The 25,527-nt window shown below is 46.0% G+C and overlaps 1 protein-coding gene across 1 annotated transcript in view; it reads left to right on the forward strand.

The window, feature by feature from the left end:
• LOC127568659 (EMILIN-1-like) overlaps window positions 1-18,483 on the forward strand; it is a 71,380-nt gene extending 52,897 nt beyond the window's left edge. Inside the window, exons 7-8 of the mRNA XM_052012656.1 lie at window positions 2,242-2,376; window positions 17,668-18,483. Of these exons, the coding sequence (XP_051868616.1) occupies window positions 2,242-2,376; window positions 17,668-17,996 (464 nt within the window). The 3' untranslated portion in view covers window positions 17,997-18,483. The remainder of the gene's footprint in view (window positions 1-2,241; window positions 2,377-17,667) is intronic.
• The last annotated feature ends 7,044 nt before the right edge of the window (window positions 18,484-25,527 follow it).

Below are 25,527 nucleotides of genomic sequence, written 5' to 3' on the forward strand. Positions count from 1 at the left end.
ACTGATTGCCAACCAGAGAAACACCCATTTATCCCAACTCTCTGCCTTCTATTGGTTAACAAATTCTCTATCCATGCTAATACATTGTCCCCAGATCAATGCATCTTTGTCTTATGGAAGTCTTTTATGCAGCACCTAATCGAACACCTTTGGAAATCAGGTATACAACATCCACCTGTTCCCCTCTATCCACTGCACTCATTATATCCTCAAAGAAATGGAACCTGCCCTTACTAAATGCCTTACTAAAGTCCATTTAGACAACATCCACTGCCCTACCCTCATCAATCATCTTCATCACCTCCTCAAAATCTCAATCAAATTTGTAAGACATGATCTACCTCACACAAAGCTATGCTGAATATCCATAATAAGCCTATGTGAGTAAATCCTATCCCTAAGAATCCTCTCCGGTAGCTTCCCTACCACTGATGTGAGGCTCCTGGATTATCCCTATTTCCATTCTTGAACAAAGGAACAATATTGGCTACTCTCCAGGACCTCACCTGTTGCTAGTGAGGATATAAAGATCTTCATCAAGGCCCCAGCAATCTCCTCTCTTGATAACCTGGGATAGATCCCATCAGGCCTGGGTCTGATCCACCTTAATGCTCTTCAATGGACACAGTACCACTTTCCTCTTGATTTCATATGCCCAAGATTAGTAGCATGCCCCACAGTGCTCTCACTATCCTCCATGTCCTTTTCCTTGGTGAATACCGATGCAAAGTACTCATTTAGTACCTTGTCCACATCTTCTGACTCCAGGCATAAATTCCCTCCTTTATCCTCTCCGTAGCAACCCTCTTGTTTTTAATGTAAATACTATATGCCTTTGGATTTTCCTAAATCCTATTTGCCAAGGACAACTTATTGCACCTTTGACTCTCCTAAATCCCTGCTTAAGTTCTTTCCTGCTTTTGTTTTTAATATGGCTTTCAATAAATGGCTTTCAATCCAGATAAATGTGAGGTATTGCATTTTGGGCGATCAAATCTGTGTAGGGGTAATACAGTGAATGTTAGGGCCCTGGGGAGAGTTGTGGAACAGAGGGACCTAGGAGTGCAAGTGCATAGTTCACTGAAAGTGGAGTCACATGTAGATAAGGTGGTGAAGAAGGTGTTTGGCACGCTGGCCTTCATCAGTCAGGGCACTGAGTATAGGAGTTGGGAAGTTATGTTGCAGTTAGGGTTATAAGATGTTAGGGAGGCTGCACTTGGAGTATTGTGTATGGTTTTGGTTGCCCTGTTACAGGATATATGTTATTAAACTAGAAAGAGTGCATAAAAGATTGACCAGGATTTTGCTTGGACTTGGGGGCCTGAGTTACAAGGAGAGGTTGCATAGATTAGGACTTTATTCCCTGGAACGTAGGAGATTGAGGGGTTGACCTGATAGAGGTGTATAAGATCATGAGGGGCATAGACAGGGTGAAAGCACATAGTCTTTTTCCCAGGAAGGGAGTGCTGAAAACAGGAGGGCATAGGTTTAAGATCAGAGGTGAGAGATTTAAAAGGGACATCAGGGGCAGCTTCTTCACACAAAGGGTGGTGTGTGTTTGGAATGAGCTGCCAGAAATAGGGGTTGAGGCAGGTACATCAGCAACGTTTAAAAGCCATCTAGATAAGTCCATGGATAGGAGACATTAGAGGGCTATGGGCCAAACACGGGCAGATGGGACCAGCTCGCTGGGCAACACAGTCAGCATGGATGAGTTGGGCCGAAGGGCCTGTTTCTGTGCTGTATGACTCTATATATATTCCTCAAAGACTATGTCTAATTTCAGCTACCTAAATCTTACATATGCTTCCTTTTAATTCTTGACTAAATTTAAAACATCCCTCATCCCCCAAGGTTCCCAAACCTTGCCATCCTTGTTTTCCCTCCTTATCAGAACATGCTAGTCCTGAGATCTGATTAGCTGGTCTTGAAACAACTCCCACATGTCAGACGTGGACTTGCCCAATAACAGCTGCTCCAAATCTACTATCCCCAGCTGCTGCCTAATACCGTAGTAATTAGCCTTTCTCCCAATATTGTACTTTTCCCCGAGGGCCAGACTTATCCTTATTCATAACTATTTTTAAAACTTAAGGAATTTCTTTCCTGCTTACCCTCTTGCCTTTGATAGACATAAAATGCTTTGGGATTTTCCTTGGACACTCGGCTTTACGATGTGTAATTTATCCTATGGCTCTCTGTGCTTGACCTCATGATCCATGTGCTTTGATTTCTCCTCAGGTCTCCCCGGTGTACCTGCCTATGTTGAGCGGGTTTCATTCTCGGCAGCACTCACCACCCCACAACACAACCCAGGGACCATTCTGTTTGACAAAGTGCTGGTGAATGAAGGAAACCATTATGATCCAGGCACAGGTGAGGTCCAAAGTATATGATCCCCAACTGTGTCCATCTGCTCTGTGCAGTTCCATTACAAGGATTGGTATTGGTATTGGTTTATTATTGTCGATTGTACCAAGGTACAGTGAAAAACTTGTCTTGCATACTGATCGTACAGATCAATTCATTACACAGTGCTGTTACACTGGGTTAGTACAGAGTGCACTGAGGTAGTACAGAGTGCATTGATGTAGTACAGGTAAAAACAACAACATAACAGAGTTAAGTGTCACAGCTACAGAGAAAGTGCAGTGCAATAAGGTGCAAGGTCACAGCAAGGTAGATCGTGAGGTCAGAGTCCATCTCATCGTATAAGGGAACCGTTCAATAGTCTAATCACAGTGGGGTAGAAGCTGTCCTGAAGTCTGGTGGTACGTGCCCTCAGGCTCCTGTATCTTCTACCCGATGGAAGAGGAGAGAAGAGAGAATGACCTGGGTGGGTGGGGTCTTTGATTATGCTGGCTGCTACACCAAGACAACGAGAGGTAAAGACAGAGTCAAAGGAGGGAGGCTGGTGTCCGTGACGTGCTGGGCTGCGTCCACAACTCTCTGCAGTTTCTTGCTGTCCTGGGCAGAGCAGTTGCTGTACCAAGCCGTGATACATCCAGATAGGATGCTTTCTATGGTGCATCAATAAAAGTTGGTGAGAGTCAAAGGGGACAAACCAAATTTCTTTAGCCTCCTGAGGAAGTAGAGGCGCTGGTGAGCTTTCTTGGCCGTGGCATCTACATGATTTGACCAGGACAGGCTGTTGGTGATGTTCACTCCCAGGAACTTGAAGCTCCTAACCCTCTCAACCTCAGCACCATTGATGTAGACAGGTGCATGTACACCGCCCCCTTTCCTGAAGTCAATGACCAGCTCTTTTGTTTTGTTGACATTGAGGGAAAGGTTGTTGTCATGACACCATTCCACTAAGCTCTCTATCTCTTTCCTGTACTCTGATTCATCGCTGTTTGAGATACAGCCTACGGTAGTATCATCTGCAAACTTGTAGATGGAGTTAGAGCAGAATCTGGCCACACAGTCATAAGTGTATAGGGAGTAGAGTAGAGGGTTGAGGACGCAGCCTTGTGGGATACCAGTGTTGAGAATAATCGTGCTGGAGGTACTGCTGCCTATCCTCACTGATTGTGGTCTGTTGGTTAGAAAGTCAAGGATCCAGTTACAGAGGGAAGTATTGAGTCCTAGGTCTCGGAGTTTGGTGACGTTTGCTTGGGATTATTGCCTTCAATGCTGTAGTCAATTAAAAATAGTCTAACATAGGTGTCTTTACTGTCCAGATACTCCAGAGCTGAGTGTAGGGCCAGGGAGATGGCGTCTGCTGTGGATCTGTTTCGGCGATAGGTGAATTGCAGTGGGTCAAGATTGTCTGTGAGGCTGGAGTTGATGCGTGCCATGACCAACCTCTCAAAGCACTTCATGATGGTGGATGTTAGTGCCACTGGTCGGTAGTCATTGAGGCATGTTACCTTGCATTTCTTTGGTATCGGGATGATAGTGCTCTTCTTAAAACAGATGGGAACCTGAGATTGAAGCAGGGAGAGGTTAAATATATCCGCAAATACTTCTGCCAACTGGTCAGCGTAAGATCTGAGCACACAGCCAGGGACACCATCTGGGCCAGATGCTTTCCTCGTGTTCACTCTCCGGAAGACTGATCTTATGTCCTCAACGGTGATCACAGGTTCAGTTGCATTGGAGGCCGTCAGGGTGGGTGGTGACAATCCACTTCCCTTCTGTTCAAAACGCACATAGAATGCGTTAAGTTCATCAGGAAGGGATGCGCTGTTGTTGACTATGCAGCCCAACTTTGTCTTGTAGCCTGTTATGGCATGTGAGCCCTGCCATAGCTGACTGCTGGTCTGGGACTCTATTTTGAGTCGGTATTGCCTCTTTGCATCCCTGATAGCTTTCCGAAGGTCATATCTCGATTTCTTGTACAGGTCAGGATCACCAGATTTGTGTGCAGCAGTCCTCGACTTCAGTAGGGAGTGGATCTCCCGGTTCATCCATGGTTTCCTGTTTGGAAACACCCATATTGTCCTCTTTGGTACACAGTCATGCACACACTTTGGAGAAGGTGCAGAAGAGGTTCACCAGGATGTTGCCTGGATTGGAGGGTATGAGCTATAAGGAGAGGTTGGATAGACTTGGGTTGTTTTCACTGGAGCGTCGGAGGCTGAGGGGAGACCTGATAGAAGTTTATAAGATTATGAGAGGCACAGATAGTGTAGATAGTCAGAGTCATTTTCCCACGATAGAGTGTGTCAAATACATAGTGAGAAGGGGAAAGTTTAAAGGAGATGTGCAGGGCACATTTTTTTACACAGCGAGTGATGGGTGCCTGGAATGGGCTGCCAGGGCTAATGGTGCAAGCAGATATGATAGTGGTGTTTAAGTCTTTTAGACGGGCATATGAACAGGCAGGGAATGGAGGGATATGGATCATGTTCAGGCAAATAGGTTTATCTTAATTTGGCATCATGGTTGGCACAGACATCGTAGGCCAAAGGACCTGTTCCTGTGCTGTACAGTTCTATGTTCTAAGTCAGGATGGTGTGCGGCTTGGAGGGCAACCTCCAGGTTGCATGTGTGTCCCCATGCTTTTGTTTGCCTTGTCCTTCTAGCTGGTAGAGGTGGTGGATTTGGAAGGTGATATGTAAGGAGTCTTGGTGAGTTGCTAGAGTGCGTCCTGTAGGTAGTACAAACTGTTGCTACCGTGCATCAGTGGTGGAGTGAGTGAATGGGGTGCCTATCAAGTGGGCTGCTATGTCAGCTTCTTGAGTGTTGTTGAAGCTGCACTCATCCAGGCAAGTGGAAAGTGTTCCATTACACTCCTGACCTGAGCCTTGCAGATGGTAGACAGGTTTTGGGGAGTTAGGAGGTGAGTTTTTTGCCACAGGGTTCCTAGCCTCTGACCAGCTCCTGTATTTACATTATATATATATATGGCTACTCTAGTTCAGTATCTGGTCAATGGTAACCTTCAGAGTATTGATAGTGTGGGATTCAGTGATGGTAATGCCAATGAATGTTAAGGGATGACAAAAAGGTTGGAGGTGTGAATAGTGTAGAAGGTTATAACGGAATATAGACAGGGTGCAGAGTTGGGTGGAGAATTTGCAGGTGGAGTTCAATCCCGAAAGTGTGAAGTGATACACTTTGGGAGAACAACTTGAAGGTGGAGTACAATGTTAATGGCAGGATTCTTAACAGTGTAGCGGAACAGAGGGATCTTGGGGTCCAAGTCCATAGGTCAAGGGTCCATCTCATCGTATAAGGGAACTGTTCAATAGTCTGATCGCTGAGGGATAGAAGCTGTCCTTGAGCCTGGTGGTATGTGTCCTCAGCTCTTCTGCCTGATGGGAGAGGAGAGAAGAGAGATTGATTTTGCTTGCTGCTTCACCAAGGCAGCGAGAGGTATAGACAGAGTCCATGGAGGGGAGGCTAATTTCCATGATGTGCTGAGCTGTGTGCACAACTCTTTGCAGTTTCTTGTGGTCCAGGGCAGAGCAGTTGCCATACCAAGCTGTGATGCATCCAGATAGGATGTTTTCTATGGTGCATCGATAGAAGTTGGTGAGTGTCAAAGGGGACATGCTAAATTTCTTTAGTGTCCTGAGGAAGTAGAGGCACTGGTGAGCTTTCTTGGCTATGGCATCTATGTCGTTGGACCAGGACAGGCTATTGATGATGTTCACTCCTAGGAACTTGAAACTCTCAACCTCAGCACCGGTGATGTAGACAGCTGCATGTACACTGCTCCCTTTCCTGAAGTCAATGACCAGCTCTTTTGTTTTGCTGACATTGAGGGAAAGGTTGTCATGACATCATTCCACTAAGCTCTCTAGCTCCTTCCTGTACTCTGACTCATTGCTGTTTGCTATACAGCCTACAACAGTGGTATCATCTGCAAACTTGTAGATGGAGTTAGAGCAGAATCTGGCCACACAGTCATGAGTGTATAGGGAGTAGAGTAAGGGGCTTAGCATGCAGCCTTGTGGGGCACCAGTGTTGAGAGTAATTGTGCTGGAGGTGTTGCAGCTCTAAAGCTCTGGTTAGACCACATTTAAAGTATTGAACATAGAACAATACAGCACAGTAAAGGCCCTTCAGCCCACAATGTTGTGCCGACATTTTATCCTGCTCTATCTAACCCTTCCCTCCCACATAGCTTCCCATTTCTCTATCATTCATGTGTATATCTAAGAGTCACTTAAATGTCCCCAATGTATCTGCCCCCACAACCTTTGCTGGCAGTGTGGTCCATGCATCCACCACTCTCTGTGTAAAAAAAAAACATCCCCCTTACACCTTCCTCCAATCACCTTAAAGTTATGTCCTCTCATGTTGGCCACTGTCGCCCTGGGAAAAAGTCTTTGACTGTCCACTCAATCTATGCCTCTTATCATCTTGCACACCTCTATCAAGTCACCTCTCATCCTCCTTCTCTCCAAAGAGAAAAGCCCTAGCTCACTCAACCTTTCCTCATAAAACATGTTCTCCAATCCAGGCAACATCCTGGTAAATCTCCTCTGCACCCTCTCTAAAGCTTCCACATTCTTCCTGTAGTGAAGCGACCAGAAGTGAACACAATACTCCAAGTGTGGTCTAACCAGAGTTCTATAGAGCTGCAACATCACCTCACGGCTCTTGAACTCAATACCCCGACTAATGAAGACCAACACTCCATATGCCTTCTTAACAACCTTATCAACCTGCACGGCAACCTTGAGGGATCTATGGACATGGAGATACTTTGGGCCATCAGCTTCCACTATCCCCATGCACAGCACTAGGGTTGGGTGCACATGTCTCTAGAAACGTGGTGGGGCTTTCCCACGGCCATGATCTGGAGTTACTTCTAGTCCCCGGATACCTGTTAATGTTTATGTGTTACCTGTCAAACACAGAGAATTCCTGGATTTTCTCAGGGACATGGATTCAAACAGAGAACAAATTTATTCCCACCTCACCACTGCTCAGAACCTAGCTTACTTTGAAGTTCAGATGGAGATCTCCACCTAAGTTCTAACACTTCAACCCAATGGTCTCTCAGATGACAAAACAAAGTGTGACCACGCTGCAGCCACTTGTGTCCAATCAAAAGGCAGCTTCTTTGAATATGGACCATGAACCATAGAACAATACAGCATAATACAGGCCCTTCGGTCCACCATGTTGTGCCGCCCTTCAAACCACACCTAAGACTAACCCCTTCCTCCCACATATCCCTCTAACTTAAATTCCTCCATATGCTTATCTAACAATCTCTTGAACTTGTCCAATGTATCAGCCTCCACCACCACCCCAGGCAGCGCATTTCATGCACCAACCACTCTCTGGGTGAAAAATCTCCCTCTGACATCACCCTTGAACTTCCCACCCAATACCTTAAAGCCATGTCCTCTTGTTTTGAGCATTGGCGCCCTGGAAAAGAGGTGCTGGCTGTCCACTCTATCTATTCCTTTCAATATCTTGTATACCTCTATCATGTCTCCCCTTATCCTCGCCCTTCTCTCCAATGAGAACAGCCCTAGCTCCTTTAGTCTCTCCTCATAATCTATACTCTCTAATCCAGGCAGCATCCTGGTAAATCTCCTCTGCACCCTTTCCAATGCCTCCACATCCTTCCTATAATGAGGCGACCAGAACTGGACACAGTACTCTAAGTGTGTGTCACGAACCAGCAACAAAAGAAACACACTGAGCATGATTTAGTGTTAAAAACTATTTTATTAATCACTACTTATGATAATACATAAAATAAAAGTAAAAATGTTAGTATGTTAGAATTCAAAAATGTTAAACCTCGAACGTTAACCCCAAAACTAAACTCGTCGTGTGTGTGTGCGGCAAAGTCCAAAACTCCCAGTTCCGGAATGGTTCTTAAAGTTCAGTTCCGCAAGTCATAAGGTGAAACATGAGCAAGGGCTTCTTCAACAACCACCGTTGTCAGAAGATAAGACATAGATGTAGAAAAACATAGAGAGAGTAAATACGAAATCCAAATGTTCCACGATGGAACCCAAACGACACTCCAGTGTTTACTCGGTAGTGACTTCGTCACCCCGAAAAGCATCCGAATCGTGGTCGTCCACACACAAATACCTGTTTCCTTCTACAGGTCAGCAACAAAGTGAACTCCACCGGATTACTTCCAACTTCCATACATGGATTTCAGTAGCAAACACAGTTATTGTTTCTCATCCATCGGTAGAGAAAACAAGCAGGCTGGTGTCTCTCTCCCTTCTCTCTCTCTCTCTCCTTCTTCTTCTTCTGCCCTCTTCAACCACGTCATTACGTCCTTTATCTTCTATTGACGTAAGCACGCCCCACACACACATACACACACACTCTCTATCTTAAAGGGACTTTCACTGAGTCCGTAACATGTGGCCTAACCAGAGTTTTGTAAAGCTGCATCATCACCTCGCGGCTCTTAAACTCGATCCCCTGACTAACGAAAGCTACCCTATCCACCTGTAAGGAAACTTTCAGTGATCTGTGGATATGAACCCCCAGATCCCTCTGCTCCTCCACACTACCCAGAATCCTGCCATTTACCTTGTATTCTGCCTTGGAGTTTGTCCTTCCAAAGTGTACCACCTCACACTTCTCTGGATTGGACTCCATCTGCAATTTCTCAGCCCAGCTCTGCATCCTATCAACGTCCCTCTGCAATCTTCAACAACCTCCACACTGTCCATAACACCACCGATCTTTGTGTCATCTGCAAACTTGCTAACCCAGCCTTCCACCCTCTCATCTAAGTCGTTAATAAATATCACAAAAAGTAGAGGTCCCAGAACCGATCCCTGTGGGACACCACTAGTCACAGCCCTCCAATCCGAATGCACTCCCTCCACCACAACCCTCTGCTTTCTACAGGCAAGCCAATTTTGAATCCACACGGCCAAGCTTCCCCGGATCCCTTGGCCTCTGACCTTCTGAAGAAACCTACCAGGTGGAACCTTGTCAAACACCTTACCAAAATCCATGTAGACCACATCCACTGCACTACCCTCATCAATCTTCCTGGTCACCTCTTCAAAGAACCCTATCAGGCTCGTGAGGCAAGATCTTCCCTTCACAAAGCCATGCTGGCTGTCCCTAATCAGTCCATGATTCTCTGAATGATCATAGATCCTATCTCTTAGAATCCTTTCCAACAGCTTACCCACCACAGACATAAGGCTCACTGGTATGTAATTCCCTGGACTATCCCTACTACCTTTTTTGAATAAGGGGACAACATTCGCCACCGTCCAATCCTCCGGTACTATCCCCATTGACAACGAGGACTCAAAGGCCTAACCAATGGTTCACCAATCTCCTCCCTCGCCTCACGAAGCAGCCTGGGGAATATTCCGTCAGGCCCCGAGGACTTATCTGTCCTAATATTTTCTAACAACTCCAACACATCCTCTCTTAATATCTACATACTCTAGAACATTACCCTCACCAACACTGTCCTCAGCATCATCAAGACCCCTCTCCTTGGTGAATACTGAAGAGAAGTATTCATTGAGAACCTCACCCATTTCCACAGCTTCCAGGCACATCCTCCCACCTTTGCCTTTAATCGGACCTACCTTTACCCTAGCCATCCTTCTGCTCTTTACGTACGAGAAAAAAGCCTTGGGATTCTCCTTAACTCTACTCGCCAAAGCCTTTTCATGTCCCCTTCTTGCTCTCCTCAGCCCATTCGTAAGTTCTTTCCTTGCTACTCTATACTCCTCATGAGCCCTGTCCGATCCTTGCTGCTTACACCTCATGTATGCTGCCTTCTTCTTGCTAAATAGTTGTTCCACCTCTCTCGTCACCCACAGTTCCGTCACCCTACCATTCCTTCTCTGCCTCACCGGGACACATTTATCCCTAACATCCTGCAAAAGATCTCTGAACATCGACCACATCTCCATAGTACATTTCCCTTCAAAAATGTCATCCCAATTTACACTCCCAAGTTCTTGCCTTATAGCCTCATAATTTGCCTTTCCCCAGTTAAATATCTTCCCATCCTCTTTGCTCCTATCCTTGTCCATGACAATTCTAAAGGTTATGGAGCAATGGTCACTGTCCCCCAAATGCTCACCCACCGATAGATCTGTCACCTGACCCGGTTCATTACCTAACTCTAGATCTAATATGGCATTCCCTGTAGTCGGCCTGTCAACAGGAATCCGTCCTGGACACACTTAACAAACTGCGCCCCGTCTGAACCTTTGGCACTAAGTAGGTGCCAATCAATACTTGGATAGTTGAAGTCTCCCATTATAATAACCCTATTTTTGCATCTCTCCAAAAACTACCTCCCAATCTGCTCCTCAGTATCCCTACTGCTACCAGGGGGCATATAGAATACTCCCAGGAGGGTAACTGCCGCTTTCTTATTCCTAACTTCCACCCATATTGACTCTAGAGAGGATCCTTCGACATTATCTACCCTTTCTGCAGCTGTAACAGTGTCCCTGATCAGTATCGCCACCCCTCCACCTCTTCTCACCCCCCCCATCCCTTTTAAAACACTGAAAACCAGGAATATTCAATATCCATTCCTGCCCCAATGTCAGCCATGTCTCTGTAATAGCCACAATATCATAGTCCCATGTACTTTTCCAAGCTCTCATTTCATCTCCCTTATTCCTGATGCTTCTCGCATTTAAGTGTTCAGTTCTGGTCGCCTCATTTTAGGAAAGATGTGGAAGCTTTCGAGAGGGTACAGAGGAGATTTACCAGGATGCTGCCTGGATTGGAGAGCATGTCTTATGAGGATAGGTTGAGTGAGCTGGGGCTTTTCTTTTTGGAGCGACGCAGGATGAGAGGTGACTTGATAGAAGTGTACAGAATGATGAGGCATAGATAGAGTGGACAGTCAGCACCTTTTCCCCAGGGTGGCAATGACTAATCTTCTCCGTGGATTGTCACCTTGTCATGGTGGAGAAGCTTGTGTGGTCCTGAGATCCCGAGAGCGATGCTGTCTGGAGCTATGCTCCTGGTAGGGTCACCCATGGCGGTAAGGTCGATGGTGAGGTGCCTGATAAAGAACATTCCAACCAAGACCTCAACAGTGGAACAGGCTAACGAAGTTATTTCAAACTCAACGGTTGTGAAGGCGGATGAAGGCTGCAACAAATCCATCAGCTCCAATCGTCGTGGTTTCCGTGCCATTGGAATCAGTTGGTTGATTTGTGAAGTATCGTGTGCTTTTTGTAATGCAATATCAAGTACACGTTAAACAAACACACGCACAGGCGTCTTCGCTCTGTGGGCTACTTCTGATCAACGGAACGAAGACCACCATCCTCGACCTCGAGGGATAACCATGACGACGAATGACTAATAACAGTGGACATCAGTTTAAGGTCAGAGGAGGAAAGTTTAGGGGAGATGTCAGAGGTAGGTTGTTTTTCACACAGAGAGTGGTGGGTGCCTGGAACACACTGCCGGGGGTGGTGGTAGAGGCTGATACAGTAAGGACATTTAAAAGATAGCACATGGTAATAAGAAAAATGGAGGGTTATGGGCTGTGTAGGAGGGAAGGGTTAGAGTGATCATGGAGTAGGTTTCTATACTTCCACAGGACTGCTTTAAGTTAGTGGACTGGTCCATGTTCAAAGACTCAGCTGCCAGCGTAGATGAGTATGTCACCACTGTCACAGACTTTATCAGCAAGTGTGTTGAGGACTGTGTACCAAAGAGGACAATATGGGTGTTCCCAAACCGGAAACCATGGATGAACCGGGAGATCCACTCGACTTCAAGGACTGCTGCACATAAATCTGGTGATCCTCACCTGTACAAGAAATTGAGATATGACCTTCAGAAAGCTATCAGGAATGCCAAGAGACAATATTGAATCAAAATAGAGTCCCAGAATAGACGTCAGTTATGGCAGGGCTTACATGCTATTACAAGCTACAAAACGAAGACGGGCTGCATAGTTAACAACAGCACATCCCTTCCTGATAAGCTTAACACATCGTATGCACATTTTGAACAGAAGGGGAGTGGATTGTCACCACCCACCCTGACAGCCTCCAATGCAACTTAACCCATGGTCACCATCAAGGATGTACGATCACTCTTAGAACATAGAACATAGAACAATTACAGCACAATTCAGGCCTTTCGGCCCACAAAGCTGTGCCGAACATGTCCCTACCCTAGAAATTACTAGGCTTACCCATAGCCCTCTATTTCACTCAGCTCCATGTACCTATCTAACAGTCTCTTTGAAAGACCCTATCGTATCAGCCTCCACCACCGTTGCCGGCAGCCCATTCCACGCACTCACCACTCTGAGTAAAAAACTTACCCCTGACATCTCTCTATATCTACTCCCCAGCACCTTAAACCTATGTCCTCCTGTGGCTACCATTTCAGCCCTGGGGAAAAGCCTCTATCTACCCAATCAATACCTCTCATCATCTTCTTATACACCTCTATCAGGTCCCCCCTCATCCTCCGTCTCTTCAGGGAGAAAAGGCCACGTTCCCTCAACCTGCTTTCATAAGGCATGCTCCGCATTCCCGGCAGCATCCTTGTAAATCTGCTCTGCACCCTCTCTATGGCTTCCACATCTTTCCTGTAGTGAGGTGACCAGAACTGAGCACAATACTCCAAGTGGGGTCTGACCAGGGACCTATATAGCTGCAACAATACCTCATGGCTCCTAAATTCAATTCCCCGATTGATGAAGGACAATACACCATATGATTTCTTAACCACAGAGTCAACCTGCGCAGCCGCTTTGAGCATCCTATGGACTCAGACCCCAAGATCCATCTGATCCTCCACACTGCCAAGAGTCCTACCATTAATGCTGTATTCTGCCAACATATTTGAACTACCAAAATGAACCACTTCACACTTATCTGGGTTGAACTGCATCTGCCACTTCTCAGCCCAACTCTGCATCCTATCTATGTCCCTCTGTAACCTCTGACAGCCCTCCAAACTATCCACAACACCCTCAACCTTTGTGTCATCCATAAACTTACTAACCACCCCTCCACTTCCTCATCCAGGTCATTTATAAAAATCACAAATAGTAAGGGTCCCAGTACAGATCCCTGAGGTACACCACTGGTCACCGACCTCCACTCAGAATATGACCCTTCAACAACCACTCTTTGCCTTCTGTGGGCCAGCCAGTTCTGGATCCACACTGCAATGTCCCCTTGGATCCCATGTCTCCTCACCTTCTCCATAAGCCTCGCATGGGGTACCTTATCAAACGCCTTGCTGAAATCCACATACACTACATCTACTGCTCTCCCTTCATCGACGTGCTTACTCACATCCTCAAAAAATTCAATCAGGCTCGTAAGACAGGACCTGCCCTTGACAAAGCCATGCTGACTATTCCTAATCATATTATTATACCTCTCCAAATGTTCATAAATCCGGCCTCACAGGATCTTCTCCATCAGCTTACCAACTACTGAGTTAAGACTCACCGGTCTATAATTTCCTGGGCTATCCCTACTCCCCTTCTTGTGTAAGGGAACAACATCTGCAACCCTCCAATCTTCTGGAACCTCTCCCGTCTCCATGGACGACACAAAGATCATCGTCAGAGGCTCTGCAATCTCCTCCCTCGCCTCCCACAGCAACCTGGGGTACATCTCATCCGGTCCCGGTGACTTATCTAACTTGATGCTTTCCAAAAGTTTCAGCACCACCTCTTTTCTAATATCTACATGCTCAAGCTTTTCAGGCCACTGCAAGTCCCCACTACAATCCCCCAGATCTTTTTTCTGTGGTGAATACTGACGTAAAGTATTCATTAAGTTCATCCGCTATTTCTTCCGGATCCATACACACTTTCCCACTGCTGCACTTGATAGGCCCTATCCTTTCGCATTTCATCCTCTTACTCTTCACATACTTGTAGAACGCCTTGGGGTTTTCCTTAATCCTGCCCGCCAAGGCCTTCTCATGCCCCCTTCTGGCTCTCTTAATCTCTTTCTTAAGTTCCTTCCTTTTAGCCTTGTACTCCTCCAGATCTCTAACATTACCTAGCTCTCTGTACCTTTTCTATGCTTTTCATTTCCATTTGACTAGATTTATTATAGCCTTCGTACACCACGGTTCCTGTATCCTGTCATGACTCCCCTGTCTCATCGGAACATGTCTATGCAGAACTCCACACAAATATCCCCTGAATATTTGCCACATATCTTCTGTACTTTTCCCAGAGAACATCTGTTCCCAATTTAATCTTCCAATTTCCTGCCTGAGAGCCTCATAATTCCCTTTACTCCAAGTAAACACCTTTCTAGCCTGTCTGTTCCTATCCCTCTCCAGTGCTAACGTAAAGGAGATAGAATTATGATCACTATCACCAAAATGTTCACCCACTGAAAGATCTGACACCTGACCAGGTTCATTACCCAATATCAAATCAAGCACAGCTTCTCCTCTTGTAGGTCTATCTACATACTGTGTCAAGAACCCTTCCTGAACACACCTAACAAACTCCATCCCATCTAAACCCCTCACTGTCTGGAGATACCAATCGATGTTTGGTTAAATTAAAATCCCCCATCACAACAACTCTGTTATTCTCACACCTTTCTAGGATCTGCTTCCCTATCTGCTCCTCAATAACCCTGTCACTATTGGGCGGCCTATAAAAAACAACCAGCACCGTTATCGACCCCTTCCTGTTCCTAACCTCCACCCACAGAGACCCTGTAGACAATCCCTCCACAACATCCACCTTTTCCGCAGCCGTGACACTATCTCTGATCAACAGTGCCACTCCCCCACCTCTCTTGCCTCCCTCCCTGTCCTTCCTGAAACATCTAAAACCTGGCACTTGAATCAACCATTCCAGCCCCGGAGCCATCCAAGTCTCCGTAATGGCCACTACATCATAGCTCCAAGTATCGATCCAAGCTCTAAGCTCACCCGCCTTGTTCACGACACTCCTTGCGTTAAAATAGACACATCTCAAGCCTGTCTGAACACGTCCCTTCTCTATCACCTGCCTATGGCAGGTGGCAGAGTCAACACGAGGAAAGCATCTGACCCAGATGATGTCCCTGGCCACGTGCTCAGATCTTGTGCTGATCGGCTGGCAGAAGTATTTGTAGACATATTTAACCTCTCCCTGCTTCAATCTCAGGTTCCCACCTGTATTAAGAAGCACAATAGAACATAGAACAGTACAGCACAATACAGGCCCTTCGGCCCACAATGTTGTGCCGACCTTTAAACCTCTCCTAATACTATCTAACCCCTTCCTCTCACATGTCCCTCTATTTTAAATTCCTCCATATGCTTATCTAGTAATCTCTTGAATTTGACCAATGTACCTGCATCCACCACCACCCCAGGCCACGCATTTTATGCCCCAACTACTCTCTGGGTAAAAAAACCTTCCTCTGATATCTCCCTTGAACTTCCCACCCATTACTTTAAAGCCATGCCCTCTTGTATTGAGCATTGGTGCCCTGGGAAAGAGGCGCTGGCTGCCCACCCTATCTATTCCTCTCAATATCTTGTATACCTCTGTCATGTCTCCTCTCATCCTCCTTCTCTCCAAAGAGTAAAGCCCTAGCTCCCTTATCATCCTGGTACCGAAGAAAAGCAAGGTGACATGCCTTAATGACTACCGACCAGTGGCTCTGACATCCACCATCATGAAGTGCTTTGAGAGGCTGGTCATGGCACTCATCAACTCCAGCCTCCCAGACAACCTCAACTCACTGCAATTCACCTATCGCCGAAACAGGTCTACAGCGCCACCATGTCCCTGGCCCTACACTCAGCTCTGGAGCATCTGGACAGTAAAGACACCTACGTTAGACTATTGTTTATTGACTACAGCTCTGCCTTCAATACTATAATTTCAAGCAAATTCATCACCAAACTCCGAGACCTGGGACTCAACACTTCCCTCTGTAACTGGATCCTTGACTTTCTGACCAAAAGGCTGCAATCAGGGAGGATAGGCAGCAATACCTCCAACACAATTATTCTCAACATTGATGCCCCACAAGTCTGCGTCCTCAGCCCTCTACTCTACTCCCTGTACACTCATGACTGTGTGGCCAGATTCTGCTCTAACTCCATCTACAAGTTTGCAGATGATACCACCGTTGTAGGCCGTATCTCAAATAATGATGAGTCGGAGGAAGGAGATAGAGAGCTTAGTGACATGGTGTCATGACAACAACTTTTCCCTCAATGTCAACAAAACAAAAGAGCTGGTCATTGACTTCAGGAAAGGGGGCGGTGTACATCAAGTGTCCTTTGACACCAAAATGACACCAAACTGTCTACATCAATGGTGCTGTGGTCAAGAGGGTTGAGGGTTTCAAGTTCCTAGGAGTGAACATCACCAATAGCCTGTCGTGGTCAAATCACGTAGATGTCACGGCCAAGAAAGCTCACCAGTGCCTCTACTTCCTCAGGAAGCTAAAGAAATTTGGTTTGTCCCCTTTAACTCTCACCAACTTTTATTGATGCACCATAGAAAGCATCCTATCTGGATGTATCACGGCTTGGTACGACAACTGCTGTGCCCAGGATGGCAAGAAACTGCAGAGTTGTGGACACAGCCCAGTGCATCACAGACACCAGCCTCCCCTCCTTGGACCCTGTCTTTACCTCTCGCTGTCTTGGTGAAGCAGCCAGCATAATCAAAGACCCCACCCACCCGGGTCATTCTCTCTTCTCTCCTCTTCCGTCAGGTAGAAGATACAGGAACCTGAGGGCACGTACCACCAGACTTCAGGACAGCTTCTATCTCACTGTGATAAGACTATTGAACGGTTCCCTTATATGATGAGATGGACTCTTGACTTCACAATCTACCTTGTTGTGACCTTGCACCTTATTGTCTACCTGCACTGCACTTCCTCTGTAGCGATGACACTTTACCCTGTACTACCTCAATGCACTCTGTACTAACTCAATGTAACTGCACTGTGTAATGGATTGACCTGTACGATCGGTATGTAAGGCAAGTTTTTCACTGTACCTCGGTACAAGTAACAATAATAAATCAATACCAACACCAATATATAGGTCGGCACACATTGTGTGCCGAAGGGCCTGTACTGTGCTGTTCTATGTTGCTCCTCCCTTCTTTACCCCTTTACACATTTGCTGGAATTGGGTTACATTTTCAGATTAATCTAGTTTCAAACATTTTGCTGTTTGGTCTATTTTTCAGCTCTGCCCACATCTCACTACTGAAGATTTCTTTTAAATTTAACCTTTCCCTGTTCTTACCGTTGTCTTCAGGTACGTTCACTGTCCCATTGGATGGCCGTTACTTCATCAGCGCTATTCTGACTGGACATCGCAATCAACGTATTGAAGCTGTCCTCGCTAAATCCAACATAGGGCTGGCAAGGATTGACTCTGGGGGCTTCCAACCTGAGGGGCTGGAGAACAGGCCAGTGATAGGACCCCAACCTGCATCAGGTTCTCTAGGCATTTTCAACATAATTTTACCTCTCAGCCAAGGAGACACAGTTTGCATTGACCTTGTGACTGGCAAACTGGCCCATTCTGATGAACCCTTGACTATCTTCAATGGGGTTCTTCTGTACGAGGACAAGGACATTTGATGGATGGTGTCCCTTGTCATTGCTCTGTGCTTGAGGTGGCGAAGTATTTATACACTAATATATTCAGAGCATCATTCACAACTGGGATTGAGAGCAAGAGTCCAATCTCTACATTAGTTTCTGCACTGCTGTTGAACTCTTATTTAATATAAAGCAATGTCTGACACCAACTGTTGCTGTGAGCTGAAGGCTTGGTGATCAGTGTCCTCAATCAGACTTTACACCTCCATTTTATCTTTTCAAGAAGACTCAATTTTAATCAAAGATCCAAAACAATCCAGTCACAATCGATCTGGAATGTTGGCAGGGAGACATCCTGAATGAATGAAAAGTCCCATGTGCAGTGTTTGCAACAAGCATCTCAGCTGAGACAGAGTTTGAATGCGCCCAGGCACTGATTCCAGGTCTGTCAATTGCGACTAAGATTTGCATTGGAAACTGAGATCACAGATGACTGGTTATAAATAAAACAAACTCACTTGTTTAATGCTGGGATGTTCTGATTTCCATTCTCTCAGGTTATGTGCAGCTTCCTAACACCCATTCCTACTCCCTTTTCACCACCCCTACCCCCAGCACCACTACTCCTGCAACTCTCTATAATACCTTGGCTGCAGTAAACTAACTCACTGCACCACTCGAACTAAGTAACACAGAACAGGTAACCAAACACTTGGATTAAACTGATAGATTTTAAAGAGCATCATAAAGAATAAGAGAAATTCAGGGTGAAAACTGAAGCTTAAGGCACAAGCAGCTGGAAACACAGCTGCCCATTTTTACACCTTCCCAGAAGACCAGAATTACAAGAGTTAGAATTCATTAAGAGTAGTGAGGTCATGAACAATAACTGAACAACAATAAATCTGCACAATACTGAAAATCTCAAATAAAAATATAATTTTCTGTGTTTATTTAAGGTCACAGATGGATTTGAAAGCAAGGGTACAAATGTTCTAAACAAGGCATTGGTAGGCAAGGATGGAGGTCTGAGAACAGGCTCCTTCAACATAATTTTATTGATCAGCCAAGGAGAAACAGGATTAAGGTGGGAAGCCAGCATGGAGATCAGAGAATCACAATCATAGTGTCTGCAGACAATAAATGGAGGATTTAATTAGCAGATATAGTGGAAGTAGAATATACTGAGGAGCTAGACGTTTGGTGATGGAGGGAACATGGGTCAGAAACTCAGCTGAGATCAAATCAAGAGGCAATATGTCCTCCCGAAGGCAGAGGGGCCGGATAAGGTGCTGTATTGCAGTTGGGGACAAACAAGAACATTGTGCATCTACAGTCCAACTTACAGCCCTTTGTATACAAACATCTCTGGTATAAACTGGAGTAGATTGCAGGCAAAGAGCTGTCTGGCAAGCAGGAGGCTTTTACAAACAGATAACTGCATGTTCCTGTTAGGGTGAAGAGCAAGGCTGGTAGGAGTAGGGAACCCTGGATGACGAAAGATATTGAGGCCCTGGCTAGGAAAAAGGAGGCATGGGTCAGGTACAGACAGCTGGGATCACGTGAATCCCTGAAGGAGTACAGGGGATGCAGGAGTGTACTTAAGAAGTAAATCAGGAGAGCAGGAACTCAGGAAAGTTAGTTGTGAGGTCTTGGGGATAGTCCACATTACAGTAGAAGAGGTGCTGGACATCTTGGAGCATATGAACGTAGATAAATCTTCAGGGCCTGATCAGGAATATCCAAGAACACTGTAGGAAGCTCTAACATCACATGATCCCCCAATAATTTTTGATAACCTTCGTCACTGAAAGATGATACCACCTATTTTAGTGTCATCTGCAAAATTACTATGCCTTGTAGATTCTCAACCAAATGTTTGATATACATGACAAACAACAATGGTCCCAGCACCAGCCCACGGCACACCACTAATCACAGGCCTCGAGTCTGAGAAACAACCTTCCACCATTACTCTGCTTCTTACCATCAAGCCAATTGTATGTCCAATTAGCCAGCTCTCCCTGGATCCTATGTGATCTAACCTTCCAGAGCAGCCTACCAAATGGAACCTCATCAAAAGCCTTACTAAAGTCCACATAGAGCATGTCTACCACCCTGCCCTCATTGACTTTCTTGGTCACTTCATCAAAAGACTCCAATCAAGTTCATAAGACATGATCTCCCACACACAAAGCCATGCTGACTATCCCTAATTAATCTCTGTCTTTCCAGATGCATGTATATCTTATCCCTCAGAATACGCTCCAGTAACTTGCATACTATAGATGTTAGCCTCACTGGTCTATCATTCCCAGGATTTTCTTTGCAGCCCTTCTTAAATGAAGGCACAACATTCACCACCCTCCAATCTACTGGCGCCTTACCCATGACTACCAATGATGCAAATATCTCAGCCAGGATGCCTGCAATTTCTTCTCTAGCCTCCACAGTGTTCTTGGATATACCTGGTCAGGTCCTGGAGATTTGTTTACCTTCATACCTTTTAAGACATTCAGCACCTTCTCTGCTGTAATGCAGACTATCCCCAAGAGCTCCCAATTTATTTTTCCTTGTTCTGAAGTCTTCAAGTCCTTCTCCATGGTAAAAACAGGAGAAATATTCATTGAGGACCTCACCCATCTCTTGCGCCTCCACACAAAGATGTCCACTTTGGTCTTTGAGGGGACATATTCTCCCCCCAGTTACTCTTTTCCCCTTAATATATGTATAATATCCCTTTGAATTCTCCTTAATATTCTCTGCCAAAGCTGTATCATTCCCCCTTTTTACCCTTCTGGTTCCCTTCTTGAGTACACTCCTACATCCCCTATACTCCTCCAGGGATTCACTTGATCCCAGCTGCCTGTACCTGACCCATGCTACCTCCTATTTCCTCGCCAAGAGCTCAACATCCCTCACCATCTGGAGTTCCCTACTCTTGCCAACCTTGCCCTTCACTCTAACAGGAACTGGTAGGCCTTGAGCTCTCGCTATCTCCCTTTTTAAAGCCTCTAACTTGCCGGAAGTCCCTTTGACCATAACCTACTCCAATCAACTTTTGTCTCATACTGTCAAAATTTGCCTTGCCCCAATTTAGAACTCGAACCTGTGAACCAGTTATGTCCCTTTCCATAACTATTTTAAAACTTATAGAACTACTGCAGTCACCTGCCCCGACCTATTATCCAAGATTAGATGAAAAAACAAGATGCTGGAGGAACTCAGCAGGCCAGGCAGCATCCGTGGAGAAATTTCAGGTCAGGACCCTTCTTCAGGACTGAAGATAGGAGAAGGGGGAAGCCCAATATATAGGGGGGAGAAACAGAGCAGTGATAGGTGAACAAGAGAGGGGAGGCAGGGTGAGCACAAGGTGGTGATAGGTAGATACAGGCAATAGATGGTGATAGGTAGATACAGGCAATAGATATTGATAGGCAGATGCAGGGAGGAGGGGCGAGCAGATCCATTGGGGGATGGGTCAAAGGTGGGGAGGAGGTGGCATGGGGGGTGAGGAGAAGAAGAGGCTAGGAAAGGAGGAAAAGAAAAGAGGCATGGTGGGGGGGAAGGGTGGTTAGCTTATTTAAAATGGGAGAATTCTGTGCCGTTAGGCTGTAAGGTCTTAAGACAGAAAATGAGATACTGTTCCTCCAGTTTGCGTTTGGACTTCTCCTGGCAGTGGAGGAGGCCGAGGACTGACATATCAGTGATGGAGTGATGGGGGAGTTGAAGTGACTGGCAACAGGGAGATGTAGGTGTTCTATAAAACTGTCACCTAGTCTGTAGAGGTGGCCACACTTGGAGCACCAAATTCAGAAGATGATATAAGGGGATGTGCAGGTAAATCTGTCTCATTTGAAAGGACTGTTTGGGTCCCTGGATGGAGGTGGTGTAGGGGCAGGTGTTACACCTATGGTGGGGGCAGTGGAAAGTCCCCAGGGGAGGAGCAGGATGCTTGGGGAGGGAGGAGTGAACTGGGAAGTCATGGAGAAAGTGGTCCCTACGAAAGGCTGAAAGGGGTGTGGAGGGGAAGATATGCTTGGTGGTGGAGTCCCGTTGGAGATGACGAAAGTGGCAGAGAATGATGTGTTCGATACGTAGGCTGGCGAGATGAAATGTGAGGACAAGGGGGACCCTGTCCGTGTTGGGTCTGGGAGGGGTGGGGGTGAGAGCAGAGGTGCAGGAAATGGCAGAAATGCGGGTTTGAGCTCTCTCAACCACAGTAGGGGGGAAGCCACGGTTAGTAAAGAAGTTGGACATGTCAGATGTCCTTAAGTGGAAAGCCTCATCATGGGAGCAGAGGCGACGGAGGCCGAGAAATCGAAAGGGATTGTGTCCTTGCAAGAGACAGGGTGAGAGCAGTTGTATTTGAGGTAGCTGTGGGCATCAGTGGGTTTGTAGAAGATGTTAGTGGATAGAGAATCTCCTGAGACGGAGAGATCTGTAGTCCTTTGTTTCTCTAGTAGGTTGAGCTTTGCCTTCTCTCTCGTCGGGCCTGAGGAAACTTTCGTGAATATACTTAACAAGTTCCACCCCATCTAAGCCCTTAGCACTATGGCAGTCCCAGTCTATGTTAGGAAACTTAAAATCCCCTGCTATGACAACCATAAAACTATAAGACATGGACAGGTTGGGAGAATAGGCAAAGATGTGGCAGATGAATTACAGCATAAGGAAGTACAGTCATGCACTTTGGTGGAAGGAATAAAGGCATAGACTATATTCTAAATGGGGAGCAAATTCAGAAATTGGAGATTCAAAGGGACTTGGGAGTCTTAGTGCAGGATTCCCTAAAGGTCAACTTGCAGGTTGAGTCAGTAGTAGGGAAGGCAAATGCAATGTTAGCATTTATTTCAAGAATACAGAAGTGAGGATGTAATGCTGAGGCTTTATAAGGTGTTGGTCAGACCACATTTGGAGCAGTTTTGGGTGCTATATCTAAGGAAGGGTGTGCTGGCATTGGAGATGGTCTAGAGGAGGTTTACAAGAATGATCCTGGGAATTAAAGGGTTAACATATGAGGCGTGTTTGATGGCCTTGGACCTGTACTCACTGGAGTTTATAATGAGGGGGAATCTCATTGAAAACTACCGAATATTGAAAGGCTTGGATAAAGTGGACGTGGAGAGGATGCTTCTAGTAGTGGGAGAGTCGAAGACCAGAGGGCACAGCCTCAGAATAAAAGGATATCACTTCAGAAAGGAGGAGGAATTTATTTAGCCAGAGAATGGTGAATCTGTGGAATTGCCACAGACAGCTGTGGAGACCAAGTCACTGGGTATAATTAAAGTCAAGGTTGATAGGTTCTTGCATGTCTTATGAGGATAGATTGAGCGACCTAGAGCTTTTCTCTTTGAAGCAGAGGATGAGAGATGACGATAGAGGTGTACAAGATGACAAAAGGCATAGATCGAGTGGACAGAGACTTTTTCCCAGAGCGAAAATGAGAAGTCATCATTTTCAGGTGATTGCTGGAAGGTATTGGGTGGGGGGGGGGGGGTGGGATGTCATAGAAATAGAACAGTACAGCACAATACAGGCCCTTCGGCCCACAATGTTGTGCCGACCTTTAAACCTCTCCTAATACTATCTAACCCCTTTCTCCCACGTATCCCTCAATTTTAAATTCCTCCATATGCTTATCTAGTAACCTCTTGAATTTGACCAATGTACCTGCCTCCATCACCGCCCCAGGTAGCACACTCCATGCACCAACCACTCTCTGGGTAAAAAACCTTCCTCTGATATTTCCACCCATTACTTTAAAGCCATGCCCTCTTGCATTGAGCATTGGTGCGCTGGGAAAGAGGTGCTGGCTGTCCACTCTATCTATTCCTCTTAATATTTTGTAGACCTCATCCTCCTATTTTGTAGACCTTCATATCATGTCTCCCCTCATCCTCCTTCTCTCCAATGAGTAAAGCCCTAGCTCCTTTAGTCTCTCCTCATAACCCATACTCTCTAAACCAGGCAGCATCCTGGTAAATCTCTTCTGCACCCTTTCCAATGCTTCCACATCCTTCCTATAATGAGGCAACAAGAACTGGACACGGTACTCTACTTGTGGTCTAACCAGAGTGTCATAGAGCTGCATCATTACCTCACGGCTCTTAAACTCAATCCCTCGACTTATGAAAGCTAACATCCCATAAGCTTTCTTAACTACCCTATCCACCTGTAAGGAAACTTTCAGTGATCTGTGGATATGAACCCCCAGATCCCTCTGCTCCTCCACACTACCCAGAATCCTGCCATTAATCTTGTACTCCACCTTGGAGTTTGTCCTTCCAAAGTGTACTACCTCACACTTCTCCGGATTGAACTCCATCTGCCACTTCTCAGCCCAGCTCTGCATCCTATCAATGTCCCTCTGCAATCTTTGTCAATCCTCTACACTATCCACAACACCACCAAGCTTTGTGTCATCTGCAAACTTGCCAACCCACCCTTCTACCCCCTCATCCAAGTCATTAATAAAAATCACGAAAAGCAGAGGTCCCAGAACCAATCTTTATGGGACACCGCTAGTCACAGCCCTCCAATCTGAATGCACTCCCTCCACCACAACCCTCTGCTTTCCAAATCCAATTCTGAATCCTCCCTGGATCCCATGCCCTCTGACCTTCTGAAGAAGCCTACCATGTGCAACCTAGTCGAATGCCTTACTAAAATCCATGTAGACTACATCTACAGCACTACCCTCATCAATCTGTCTGTCACCTCCTCAGAAAACACTATCAGGCTTGTGAATCATGATCTGCCCCTCACAAAGCCATGATGGCTGTCCCTGATCAGATCAAGATTATCTAAACGCCCATCAATCCTATCTCTAAGAATCCTTTCCAACAGCTTGCCCATCACAGACATAATGCTCACTGATCTACAATTCCCTGGACTATCCCTACTACCTTTTTTAAATAAGGGGACAACATTTGCCACCCTCTAATCCTCCGGTACCATTCCCATGGACAACAAGGACTCAAAGATCCTTGCCAAAGGCTCAGCAATCTCCTCCCTCGCCTCACGGAGCAGCCTGGGGAATATTCTGTCAGGCCCCAGGGACTTCTCAGTCCTAATATTATCTAACAGCTCCAACACATCCTCTCTCTTGATATCAACATGCTCTAGAACATTAACCTCTCCAACACTGTCCTCAGCATCATCAAGGCCCCTCTCCTTGGTGAATACTGAAAAGAAGTATTCATTGAGGACCTCACCCACTTCACAGCTTCCAGGCACATCTTCCCACCTTTGTCTCTGATCAGTCCTACCTTTACTCTTGTCATCCTTGTGCTCTTCACAGAAGTGAAAAATGCCTTGGGGTTTTCCTTAACCTTACTCATCAAGGCCTTTTCATATCCCCTTCTTAAGTTCCTTCCTTGCTACCCTATATTCCTCGAGGCCTATCTGATCCTTGCTGCCTTATTCCTCCTAACTAGATGTTCCACCTCTCATCAACCATGGTTCCTTCACCCTGCCATTCTTTCTCTGCCTCACCTGGACAATTTTATCTCTAACATCCTGCAAGAGATCTCTGAACAATGACCACATCTCCATAGTACATTTCTCT

The sequence above is a fragment of the Pristis pectinata genome, chromosome 3 (assembly GCF_009764475.1).
Source record: "Pristis pectinata isolate sPriPec2 chromosome 3, sPriPec2.1.pri, whole genome shotgun sequence".
NCBI lineage: Eukaryota > Metazoa > Chordata > Chondrichthyes > Rhinopristiformes > Pristidae > Pristis > Pristis pectinata.